Raw genomic sequence first — 13,404 nt, forward strand, 5'->3', positions numbered from 1 at the left:
ATCCTTTTATAATTAAATTATTCACATTTCATACATAAATATTTGTGCCATTAAATATGATTAAATTCATCATAAAAAAGAAACGGCTTATTCTTAAAATCAAAACATTTTATATTTTTCTGCTCATTTAAGAATATAGTTTATTAAAGAATTGGTTAAGCAATTATAAATAATCACAAATTATTATTCTATAATTAAACTATTCACATTTAATATCTAAATATTCGTGACATTAAATATGATTATTTTTTATTTATTCTCAAAATAAAAATATATTTTAGATTTTTACGCAGACATTTTAACACGTGGCCACTTAACTACAAATATGAGACGAGAAAAATATGGAGAAAATGAATGATCACACGTTAATTAATTTAAATATTTGGTTGATTAATTATCAATCAAGTACACTAAATAATCACGTGCAAAATGCCTTGCAGACCCCTGCCGGGTGACCGGCCTGCGGGGCACCCCGGGTGTTACCGGGGGTCCCTCGGTGTGGGGACGCGTCCCGTCCTCCGGGTGGCTTTCGGGTGGGCCCCTGGACCCCATCCCGCCCTGGTGGTGCCCTCTGGGACTCTTTCACTGGGTGTGGGGGCCACCCACGCACTCGTTACGACAAAACCGTTCAGATTCCGCAAATTCTTTGTGTACTCCTGTAATCGATTTAGTCCATCTTAACCCATTTCAACTGTATAGCCGCATTTTGTCCTGCGTGCTTCTTTTTCTGTCCTGTCCTGTCCTGTCCTTCCCTCGCATGGCGTCGCGCTGCAGCCCCGAGGAAACGTCTCCATTTAATGATGTCACGATTTATTGATTTTTTTTTTTCCTTTCACTTTCTGTTCACAACCAGGGCTTTGTCTTTTGTCCTTGTTTTCTTCCCCCTCGAGAAACCTCGTTCTAGTCGCCTGACTGACTCTCAATAAAAAATTTGAAAATCGAATAAATCACAGAGGAATCCTTGAAACTCCAAAATGACACAATAAATCCCGTCTGGCAGAAATGAGATACGGATTCTCATAAAAAAACAGATCATTTATCCCTCCTCATTTCGAGTTCCCACTGATTATTGACTGACTCTTTAGTTAACGGCGGCAAGCTTGAGCGCGGGAGACGCGACCCGAATAGAGTTCGATCGCTTTAAACCAACGTATGGAAATGCGTCAAGCCACGTTAGCCACAAACAAACGAATGAATGCGTTTTACTCACCTCCCCGTTAAGGAAGCAGTAGAAGACGGACACGAAGAAGCCCTGCGGAACAAAACACACACATCACTGCCGTGCGGTGTAATAACTACGCAATTAGACCACGCTAGCTAATGTCATATTAATGGGCTTCAAACAATGAAAGACAAATGGAGCAAAAGGTGTGGACCTCAGTGTGATGTTTTTAGTCTTTACCAGCTTTCAATACATTCAAAACTGCGTGTGTACCATTTTTGGTGTGTGTGTGTGTGTGTGTGTGTGTGTATAACTGTCCATGATACTGTGTACCACTTTTTGACATGTTGATTTTCTCACCTGAGTGTATACTGTTTTTTTTTCCTTCTGTTTGTGTGTGTGTATCCCATTTTAAAGTGTGTATTTCATTCGCAACACTGTATGCAAACACCCTTTTGGTGGGTGTGCATTTGCTTTACACCTATGTGTGTGTTTACGTCTCCCTTGTGTGTGTACAATATTAGTTTGGCATGTCTACACAAAAAAAACTGTGAGTGTACTGTTTTTGGTGTGTGTGTGTCCACCATTTTTAGGCCCGTGTTGAATTTGCAGCTCCGTGTACACCATTTTGGTGTGTGTGTGTATACCAGTTTAAAGTTTACATTTATTTCACAACAGTGTATACAAACATCATTTTCGCAGGTGTGTGTTTACTTTACACCCGTATGTGTGTGTTTAATTCTCACTTGTGTGTGTACAGTATTAGTTTGGCATGTCTACACCATATAACTGTGAGTGTACTGTTTTTGGTGTGTGTGTGTATTTTGGAACTGTGTGTCCACCATTTTTAAGTGTGTGTTAAATTCGCAGCTGTGTGTATATCATTTTGGTGTGTGTGTGTATAACTGTCACGACACTGTGTACCATTTGTCTAGATGTTGATTTCTCACCTGTGTGTATACCACTTTTGTGTGTGTATGTATACCAGTTCAAAGTGTACATTTAATTCACCACAGTGTATATAGTGTGTATGTTTTGGTGGGTGTCCATTTACTTTACATCCATGTGTGTTTACTTCTCACTTGTGTGTGCGCGTGTAGTTTGGTATGTCTACACAAAAAAAAAAAATGTGTATAACTGTCCATGGTACTGTGTACCATTTTTTTGAGATGTTGATTTCTCACCTGGGTGTATACCCTTTTTTTTTTTGGGTGTGTGTATACCAGTTTAAAGTGTGCATTTAATTCACAACCGTGTATACAAACACCCTTTTGGTGGGTGCCCATTTATTTACTTTACACCCTTGTTTGTGGATGTGTTTTTTTCTTTCTATTGTGTGTACAATATTAATGTGATTTGAGTGGACTGTTTTCGGTGTGTGTATTTTGGAACTGTGTGTCCACCATTTTTAAGTGTGTGTTAAATTCGCAGCTGTGTGTATATCATTTTGGTGTGTGTGTGTGTGTATAACTCTGTCCGTGTTACTGTGTAACATTTTTTGACGTTGATTTCTCACCTGGGTGTACACCATTTTTTGTGTGTGTGTGTGTGTGTGTATACCAGTTTAAAGTGCACATCACAACAGTTTATACAAACACCCTTTTGGTGGGTGTTCATTTACTTTACACTCATGAGTGTACAATATTAGTTTGGCATGTCTACACCATATAACTGAGTGTACTGTTTTGGTGTGTGTGTGTGTATTTTGGAAGTGTGTGTCCACCATTTTTAGGCGTATGTTAAATTCGCAGCTTTATGTATCCCATTTCGGTGTGTGTGTACAACTCTGTCCCTGGTGCTGTATATGATTTTTTGAGATGTTGATTTTTCACCTGGTGTATATCGTTTGTGTGTGTATATACCAGTTTAAAGTGTACATTTAATTCACAACAGTGTATACAAACACCCATTTGGCGGGTGTGCATTTACGTTACACCCACGTGTGTTTACTTCTCACTTGCGTGTGTATTTTGCAACAGCGCGTCCACCATTTTTAGGCGTGTGTTGAATTCGCAGCGGTGTGTATACCATTTTGGCGTGTGTGTATAACTGTCCGTGGCGCTGTGTACGATTTTTGGAGATGTTGATTTCTTACCTGGGTGTGTACCGTTTGTGTGTGTGTGTGTGTGAGTGTCAGTTTAAAAAGTGTACATTTAACTCACAACAGTGTATACAAACACGCATTCGGCGGGTGTGCATTTACTTTACACCCATGTGTGTTTACCTCTCACTTGGGTGTGTATTTCGCAACGGTGTGTGTCAAATTCCCAGCTGTGTGTATACCATTTCGGTGGGTATAGGAACCATGTTGTTGTGTGTATACCATTTTGAGGCTGTGCAGTCGCTTCACACTAATATCATATAGTATCTACTGTAGATTGTAGATTTTGTGTGTGTGTGTGTACCTCGTACATGTGTGTATACCATTTTTAGGTATGTTTTACAACTTTCGCTGCATCTGGCTACCTCGCAACTGTGTATAGTAGTGTTGTCGCAATATCAAAATTCTTACTTTGTGCTCATGTGATGCACTGATAATCAAGTCTATAATATTGGTGATTCATACATTATTCTACTGGGAATAATTAATCAACGGGTCATTCAGCCTCCTCCAACAGAATTTGTTTTGAGTCCCGATATTTGTATTACTCAGTGCAATATTTGAGGGGAAAAAAAAATATCCACAGGAGAGCAATCATGCCCACACGGCCTTCTTATTTGTGACAGTCGAGAGCGCAGAACAGCGACGGGATGTCTTCCTTCCTCCCATCGTCCTCCCCCCGCCCGAAAGACCCCACGCTCGCTCGCTCGCACGCACGCCGGGGGGAAAGAGCGGCGGGCCGGCGGGGAGTCGGCGTGAGTCACGGGGGTGAAAAAGGCGGCGCCCGCGAGGCCCGGCGTACCTGGAACGACTGCAGGAAGGAGTTGAAGTAGACGAAGACGATCTGCGAGATGTCGTCCCCCCCCGGGTTGACGAAGAACAGCATGTAGGTGATGCCCAGCAGGGGCAGCAGCACCAGCGTGGCCTTCACCGCCTTCCTGCGGAGGCGCGAGGCCGACAACAAACGACAACTCCTCAGCTACGGCTACCATAACGCATAGTTTTTGGAGCAATTAACATTTTTTTTAAAGCGGCGGCGCGGTGATCGGCTGTAAAAGCGTTGGTCTCACAGTTCCCAGGACCCGGGTTCGATCCCGGCACCGCCTGTGTGGACTTTGCATGTTCTCCCCGCGCCTGCGTGGGTTGCCTCCGGGCACTCCGGTTTCCTCCCACATCTCAAAAACATGCAACATTAATTAGACACTCTAAATTGCCCCTAGGTGAGATTGTGAGTGCGACTGTTGTCTGTCTCCTTGGCAACCAATTCAGGGTGTACCCCGCCTCCTGCCCGTTGACAGCTGGGACAGGCTCCAGCATACCGGCAACTCTTGTGAGGATAAGCGGCTACAAAAATGGGTGGATTTTTTTAAAAGCACTTTCTTATAAGCTCACCCATTTTCTTCATTCTGACGCGGTAAAAAGTGTGATATTCTCTTTTCTTTCTCCTTTTTCTGGCGAGCAGCTGAACCCCCCCCCCATCTAATGAACCGCGATTAATACCAATAAAGCATCCCGGAGCTCCTTGCGACGCGAGATCCGATCGAAACAAAACGCGCCGTCTGATGTGAGCGCCGAAGGCATTTGCCGATACTAAAAAAGATCTTTCAAGTCAACAAAAACATACCAAAAAAAAATATTGGAAAGGCGTGATTGCAACTTTAATGAAAATGTTTTGGAAGTTCTTCCACCCGGAAGCAGCGCCGACGAGCAAAATGAACGCGCGAGAACCCCGGCAGCTGCGGATTCAATGGAGCCAAAGGGAGATTTTTTTTTTTTTGCATCCGTTTCAAGATGGCCGCTCACCTGTACTGGATGGTTTCCGAGGTGGTCGACGCCCTCAGTTTGGTCATCAGGATTCGGACGATGTTGAAGAGGAAAACAAAGTTGATCTACGAAGCAAACAAAACAAGGCGAGGCCTATGGAAGTAAATATGTGCCGCCAGGATTTGAACTTCAAATGTAAAGTGATCACATTTTCAATAATTGGTAGGATTCGGCGTTTAAAATTCAACCGTCTGTGCCACCGGGCTGGGTTACATCAGGCTAGAACCGAACAGCCAGCCAATCCAGTTACGCTTTCTTAGTCACGTGACGTCACAAGAAAGCATAACTGCGATGGCGAGATCCGCGCAGGGCGCCTAAGCCACGCCTACTTAGATACTGTTAAGCACCCCAAGCTACCGGTCAAAATGGTGGGCGCACTGCGGCCGAAGCGTGTTACGAGCGATTCCCCGATAGTGTTTCTGTTTCCTTTGTGCCCAGGGATATATTCATAATATTCATCATGTCGAGGTTTCACAACGTTTCTGCAACGCGTTTGCCGTACGCCCATGCGAAAAAAATCAAACCCCTCATAAACTACTGTTGGACATCGAATGCGATATAATTTCTGATGCCTATTGTTCACGCAAAGCAAGGTAAGTTAGCATTTTTAAGGTACATAAACGTGTCGATTCAAAATGATATCTACGTTCTTTGTGGATGATTAATTTACATAAATCATAGCAGTATGCGTATCCTGTATCGGACTCTAACTTACCTTGGAACAGACGACTTTGTCCTGATTTATCTTTGATACGTTCAGCCGGTCGTGAGGTCAGGCACCAGACTTAATCCGCTGTTTGCATTTATCTAAATTACGCTTTGTGGTGGGAAAGCGCAGCAGATATCCTCCCAGTAATCTCTCCGGATAGCGCTCGTCCCCAGGCCACACCAAAGCACCATATTTCCAAATCGGGTATAAGCGGGACTTTACGCTCGCAATTCAGAGGCTTAAAGTAACCACGCGCTCTCTTAGTTTGTGGGTAAAGGATCGAGGCTGTAGGCAGCATGGGCGGAGTTCGGAAAATGACGCTCACTTATTGGTCAATCATTCTCACGGGTCCATCCATTAATGCTGCTGGGTGCTCGGTTCTGACCTGAAGTAACGCTGCCCGGTGGCACAGACGGTTGAATTTTAGACACCGAATTGTAGCAACTACTGAAAATGTGATCGTTTTACATTTAAAATTCAAATCCTGTTTTCTGTGGCATTTCAAATTCAAATCCTGGCGCCACATATTTACTTCAACAGACTCCACAAAGTTTTTTCATTTTGATTTTTTTTTCGGGACACGATGCTTCCCCCACATTAGCTTAGCAACTTAGCATCGGCCATTTTGAGCCAAATCCCATATTTTGTATTTACAAAATCTTGAATGTTCGCTGACTTACGAACACCAATTGAATGAACTTAACCAGCCGTTTGGAAGACACTGAACAATTCTCGTTTTCTCTGGATTCAAAATGTGCTCAAGAAGCCTGAAATGAGCAGATTTGCAGGTCACGTGCAGAGTTCCGCCCGCGGCGATGCTGACCAGTAGCACGAGAATGACGGGCCCTTGGTAGATGTAGTCGATGTATTTGCCGGGGTCCTTGCCGAACCAGCACCTGCCGCGAGGACACGGGCGGGTCAACGTCGGCGCAAAAAAAAAAACAGGTCAGTGTTGCAAATTGGTGTTGAAGTCCAACGCTAAACAGTTTTTCTTCACGCTCAGGACCGGGCTGTTTAGCTTCTCGGTTGAATTTGAGAATTATGCCTTTGAAGACTCAAACACTTACTTTTCATTTTCATAATACAGCTTCCCGACGCTCCAGGCTATTATTATTGGACACGGAATACCTGAAAAGGAAGGCAGATTCGAACGAAATTAACAATGTTTACTAAATACATTGTAAATCGCGCATGTGGCGTTTTGGCAACATAACAATGCCCGCTGAGAGCTGGGATTGGCTCCAGCACTCCCCGTGACCCTTGTGAGGATAAGCGGCAAAGAAAATGGATGGATGGATGGATGGCAGTTGCGTTTTAGGTAACATGAAACAAACATTTAAAGATGCTTTTAGTAAACTATTCCACCTCCTTTGCTGGAAAACATCAATTTGGCATCTCGGTGCCAAGGAACTATGTCGACGAGAGTTGAGGAGTTTCATTTGTACAAAAATTGGGGTTTGTGGCAATTTGCAGAATCTATAGGCAATTAGAAACCTTTTTAGTGGGAGGGGGCAACAATTACTCACCGATTTTCACTATTCGCGGAAGCATTTGGGTTAATGACGCAGGCGGTATGTCGACCTCGTGATTAGAACGTCTGTCTCGCAGTTCTGCCGTCCAGGGTTTGAATCCGGGCTCCAGCGCCTCCTAGGTGGACTTTGCAAGCTCTCGTCCCCGCCGGGTTAAAGAACTTATCGACAATATTCTTATTTCTTGACGTGGCCCCGTACAGGTTTGATATTAAACACGGCCACGAGCTTGCAGCTGCGGTGGCGAGCTTCACGTCCAGAGCGACGTCCTGCATGTTCCGAGCGTTCCCTCTTTTCATCGGGCTGGACCCCAAATTGGCACGATACAAGAAAAGTGCGGACTTTGGATATGACAATGGTAAAATCCTCATGAGATTCAAATTGCATCACCTGGGGTGACAAATTCCCCAAGTGGGGGTTTAGCTCCAGCATGCAAATCTTCCCCACAAATCACTCTCGCGTTATTATTGATTGGGTCGATCTATATTTTCATTACTCGTTTGTGTTGTGACTCATTCTTTCATTTTCCGAGCCGCTTATCCTTACGAGGGTCGCGGGGAGTGCTGGAGCCTACCCCATATCGCAGCTGTCAATGTATTTTATTTTGTCTTTTTTTTTTTTTATATATAAATATATTATTAGTATTATTTGTGGAGGCCCTGTAGCTCAGTGGTTAGAGCACTGGTTTGATAAACCAGGGGTTGTGGGTTCGTATCCCACTGGGGCCTCCACTCCCTGAGAAGGGTTGCGTCAGGAAGGGCATCCGGCGTAAAAATTGTGCCAAACATATGTGCGTTCATCTGAGATGACACGCTGTGGCGACCCCGAAAGGGACAAGCCGAAAGAAACTTACTTTTTTTTATTAGTATTATTTATTGTTATTACAGTGTATTTTCATTGGCTAAAGTCATGTGAAAGTAAAATAAAGTATTTTCTAAAGACGTTAATGAGAGAAAACACTTACCAGTGTTCTACATATTTTCTCAAGATTATAAATTATTTTTATTGTATTTTTTATTAGTTACAAAATATTAAAAGTCTTCTCACCATGATTCTTATTTAATTTTTTAACTATTGTTAATAATATAAGAAAAACTCATTGAATAGAACCAAACTGATTTGCCAGTTTTGAAATATGCAAGGAAACCAGAGTAGTGTACCCAGAGAAAACCCACGCAGGAATGCGGAGAAAATGAAAAAGTTCAGAGCTCGGATTTGAACCCTCAACCTCAGAACTGTGGCACTAATCAGTCACCCATCGCGCCAAAATACAGTATTAAGTTGTATTAAATTGAAATAATAGAAATGAATAATTACACATATTGGATTTGCAATGACTACTCTAATTTACTATATAACAAATGATAACTTTTTTTTGTAATTAAATATTTGTGGCAAAAATGATCCAACTGTGTAAAAAAAAAAAATAATAATAATTGTGTCTTTGCAGACTCTCTCTAATGAGTGAAAGATCTTCCCAGAGGGTGGTACGGTGCACTCAGCTGGAAAACGTGTTCGATCCCGGCCCCGCCTGTCTGGAGTTTGCATGTTCTCCCCGTGCCTGCGCGGGTTTTCTCCGGGCACTCCGGTTTCCCCCCGCATGCCAAAAACATGCAACATTAATCGGCACTCTAAATTGCCCCTCGGTGCGATTGCGAGTGCAGCTGTTTGTCTCCATGTGCCCTGCGATTGGCTGGCGACCAGTTCAGGGTGTGCCCTGCCTCCTGCCTTTTGACAGCTGGGATAGGCTCCACCATTCCCTGTGACCCTTGTGAGGATAAGCGACTAAAAAGTGGATGGATGGATGGATGGATGGATGTTCCCAGTGCTTGGGTAAATAAAAACACCTCCAGGTACCTTGAAGACATACAGTAAGTTTTTTTCTTCTTTTTTGAATTTATTACTGGATTTCTTGAGTCAAAACTTTAAAACGCCAAATAAAAATGAGTGACGGAAATTGAACACTTTTGAGCATCAATGAGGAAGGAATTATTTTTCTTTTTTAATCAGCTTTGTCATTCAAAAAACTTTTTAGAGCGTCAAATAGTTGTTTGGCGGGCAAAAAAAAAAAAAAAAGACCCATGACCGCAGGGTTCTCCCCAAAACTATTAAAAAGTAACGACGCGGATTCCGTGGACCGACCCGACGTAAAAGTAGGCCACGTTGCCGCTGAACTCGACCGTTCGCTTCTCGCAGAACCATCTCATCAAGTTGATGGACCGCGTCGCGGATGATCTCCTATCTGTGTCATCCGCTGTTTAACTCGGGAAGCCTCCCGTTTATAGGCCAGGCGCGCTATAAGCTGCCCCCCCCCCCCCCCCCTCTTCTTCTCCTCCTCCGTTATAATCCGAGAGAACATATCGACCGTGACGTAAAGCGAGAGAATGTCAGGCTTGCTCTCAGGCACGTGTACGACAATGTTTTACGCTGCCTTTTCATACGCCCGGAGGCAAAAAAAAGCGATGAGACGCCGGCGCCCCCTGAAAGAATCGCGCGACAGCGACATTTTCCACGTGGCTTCCAGATGAAACGGAAAAACCCGGAGGCTGGGACAATGCGGGTTCTCCGAGTACTAGTCCAAAAAAAAGTCTGACGACAATACAACAAGAAATAGAATTGACTGTGACATATATCGGAATTTCCCGTCTATGTTGAACATTTCTTTCGCCTCAAAAAATGTCAAAAGTCATTAGTGCGTATTATACATAGGTAAAGGCGGGGGAATGAAAGCCTTTCACATATTATAAATCTATGTTGGCATCTAGAGGTTATGAACAAGATGTACACCTTAATTCTAATATGTCACGGCCAGTTAAAGGTTCTGAAAAAATTAGACACTTACTTTCATTCTAGGATGCACCCTCGAGGTTATACAAATGATATAGCCTAAACTTTGATTCCAATATGACAGAGGTACATATGACTGAATATATGTATAAATCTGGCATGGTGGCGCAGCTGGTAAAGCGTCGGCCTCACAGTTCTGAGGTCCGGGGTTCGATCCCGGACCTGCCTGTGTGGAATTTGCATCTTCTCCCGGTGCCTGCGTGGGTTTTCTCCGGGCACTCCGGTTTCCTCCCGCATCCCAAAAACATGCAACATTAATTGGACACTCTAAATTGCCCCTAGGTGTGATTGTGAGTACGACTGTCTTTATGTGCCCTGCGATTGTCTGGCAACCAGTTCAGGGTGTACCCCGCCACCTGCCCTTTGACAGCTGAGATAGGCTCCAGCATTCCCCGTGACCCTCGTGAGGATAAGCGGCAAAGAAAATGGATGGATGGATATGTATAAATCATCAAAATCGTGCATTGTAAAAATGTCTTATCCAAAGTTAGAAGGGTTTTCTCGAATTTTGAGGACAACTTTTGGGGTGCGCATTATACATGAGAAAATGCGTTAGTTTACCAGCAGATGCTAACATGTGTAGCATGTGCCTAAAAATAGTGAAAAATTACTTTATATTGTTTTTATGTAAACCTGATCTGTTATGTAAAAGTGGGGTTAACTTAAAATCTTAACTAAAAATCAAAAATACAGTACGCGGAGATGCACTTGGTTTTGTTAGCATTAGCTTCATGTTAGCAGCAAATATACTTTTTTCATGTTCTAAAGACACCTGTGAAATGTTATAAACTGTAAAATGAATAACTAATCCGTTCAGAATGGAACATTATTTGCGTTGCAATTATTTGCTGCCGACGTGCAAAATATGAGCGGCGCGCTGCCAGAGTAATGTCTTAATCGCCATGGCGACAGAGTAAACACCACCTGCTAAAGAGCAGTCGCACATCCTCACATGAACAGCAAAATGTCATGAATTATATTTTGAATAGCGTGGGTAACATGACACTAGTGAGGCATTTGGTGTCATTCTGCGGTGCCCCTTGAAGCAAAAAAGCAAATTTCTGCGCGTGACGAACTTACACCAGCCGATGCAGAGGAACACCCACTTGCGCAGCTTGTCGGTGGAGTAGGTCATCACGATGGCCGTGTGCAGGTAGCAGCCCTCCACGAACATCCAGAAGAAGTTGGTGACCACAAAGTAGTTGTAGACGGTGGTCATCAGGCGACACCACGGCTGGCGCATGTGGATGACATCACGACAACGGAGACACCAGTCAGATGCCAAAGTGAGAAAAACACACTGGCTGTGTTTGGAAATCAATAATTCACTCGCTATTCCCTCAGTAATAAAAACGTGTTTTTATATCGTGGCTGTGGCATTTGAAATCTTGGGCTGCGCAATCGACCTCAACTTGAATTGTTCCCGTCACGGTAATTTTATAAAGCTCGTGCACCTACATAATAAAATCACGTGACTTTTGGTGACGGACGACGCCATATTGCCGGTCTAGCAAAGCATTGTTCAACGCTAAGAAAATTAATGACGGTACGTGGAAAAATTAGATGAACTCGGCATAGAGGACCCGTATTTAATGTCGAAGTCGATGTTTTCGCCGATAAGAAATTGTGGACTGTCAATTCGTTTCCGATTATCTTGGACAACTGGATCTACACGCGGATCTGGTGAGTAAGTCGTCGAGATTTACACGGAAGAGTTTAGAAAAGTCTGGACGCATATGAATACTTTGTTGCTGGATCTGTTCTCAATCAAGAACAAATCCCACATAGTGATGGAGCCACTCGGATCTTTTCAATACAAATACCAATATTTAAATAAATGACTCCTGGTTTTAACAAACTTGCATTCATTAACAAAGACCGGAAAAAAAATTTAGGATGGGGAGTCGTCTCCTCTGTACACGGAAGCGTATTGCGGCCACACGTTAACCTCCGTTAAACCACTCTGTGACATACAGTTTATTATTATTTTTTTCATTGTTCTCAAATGAGCCAACTTGGCATTATAAATACTTCTTGGTAATTTGAGATTGACTGAAATGAAACGATCGCTTTTGATTGGGCGCCATCGATCACGTTTAATTGCCAAAATCCATCGATATTCCATAAAATGATCTCTTTGAATATCTCTCTCGTCTGTTGTGACAACCAACAGCGCAACAGGTCTCGGGTATTGTAAATATTCTCTTCCGGTTCGATGTATCCCATAATGTCGAAGAGCTCTCTGTTTGACCTTCAATATGGCGCCGTGAAAACGGTGACCGCACGTGCACGAGCTCTATAGAAGTGTGAAGATTCTAATGAATGGGTTACATATTCCTTACCAAAGCTAAAACGTCCCCCCACACACCCTCCCAAATAAAAACAACAAAAAAATCCAAAACAAATAATAATATGCTGCTATTTTACATTTCACATTAGCGCAGTGGTTTGCGTGGCTTCTCTGCCTTCTTCCATTGCCTCTTCCTGGTCAGCACATTACATGATTAGCTCGCCCTCATCCTTCTTTAGCGATAACGATACTTTAATGATTAGATTTGATTAGTCACCGAGAGGAGCGATTTTGCGCAGTGTTTAGCCGCACTAGTTAGCTAGCCCCAGCTCATAGCTACCGCGCAAAAAGCTAGCTTAGCGCCTAGCAGATCGGTCACAAGAGTTGAGATCCGTACCGTTGGCCATAGTGACACAGTCCGCCGCATTTATCGCACACCTCTAGTTCACGCTAAAGTGAAATGAAACATAGCTAGCGTAACATGACTCAGGCACGCCGATCACGTTTCTTATCTTCCTAAGTAACAACTTACCGGATTTATTTTTAGCTATTTTCGAGCAACACTTTAAACCGACTGCTGAGAATATTATTCTGCTATCGGCGCAATGCATAAATGGGCGATATTTGATTAGCAACCAAAACCATATGGCGCTATATATATGAAACAAATGATAGGGAGTGACGTTGAAAAGCGGCGAGTTGAGCGCTTCTTACCTCATTACTCTCGTGGATGTTGTGGTCGATGAGCTGCAGCAGGAACCACATGACGTTTCTCAGGATGAAGGTGGTAATTAAGTTCCAGTGGATGATGTTGCGCAAACATCGGATGCTCCTGGGGAGGGGGATTGGGGGGGGGGGGGGTGGCGCAGTAGAAAAAAAAAAAAAAGTATTGGGACACACAGTGACGTACGCTACACACATATCGGGATGGCTTTTGATGGA

The 13,404-nt window shown here is 43.4% G+C and overlaps 1 protein-coding gene across 6 annotated transcripts in view; it reads right to left on the reverse strand.

Annotated features, from left to right (window-relative positions):
• LOC133510532 (corticotropin-releasing factor receptor 2) overlaps positions 1-13,404 on the reverse strand; it is a 56,774-nt gene that overhangs the window by 12,474 nt on the left and 30,896 nt on the right. For 5 of the 6 annotated variants that reach the window (XM_061838552.1, XM_061838553.1, XM_061838555.1 and 2 more), the window contains exons 5-12: positions 13,177-13,294; positions 11,253-11,406; positions 6,864-6,924; positions 6,620-6,692; positions 5,067-5,152; positions 4,334-4,438; positions 4,066-4,201; positions 1,211-1,252 (exon numbers count right to left, since the gene is read on the reverse strand). In XM_061838552.1, the coding sequence (XP_061694536.1) occupies positions 1,211-1,252; positions 4,066-4,201; positions 4,334-4,438; positions 5,067-5,152; positions 6,620-6,692; positions 6,864-6,924; positions 11,253-11,406; positions 13,177-13,294 (775 nt within the window). The remainder of the gene's footprint in view (positions 1-1,210; positions 1,253-4,065; positions 4,202-4,333; positions 4,439-5,066; positions 5,153-6,619; positions 6,693-6,863; positions 6,925-11,252; positions 11,407-13,176; positions 13,295-13,404) is intronic. The other variant, XM_061838554.1, reaches the window with a different exon arrangement.

The sequence above is a fragment of the Syngnathoides biaculeatus genome, chromosome 13 (genome assembly GCF_019802595.1).
Source record: "Syngnathoides biaculeatus isolate LvHL_M chromosome 13, ASM1980259v1, whole genome shotgun sequence".
Classification (NCBI taxonomy): Eukaryota; Metazoa; Chordata; class Actinopteri; order Syngnathiformes; family Syngnathidae; genus Syngnathoides; species Syngnathoides biaculeatus.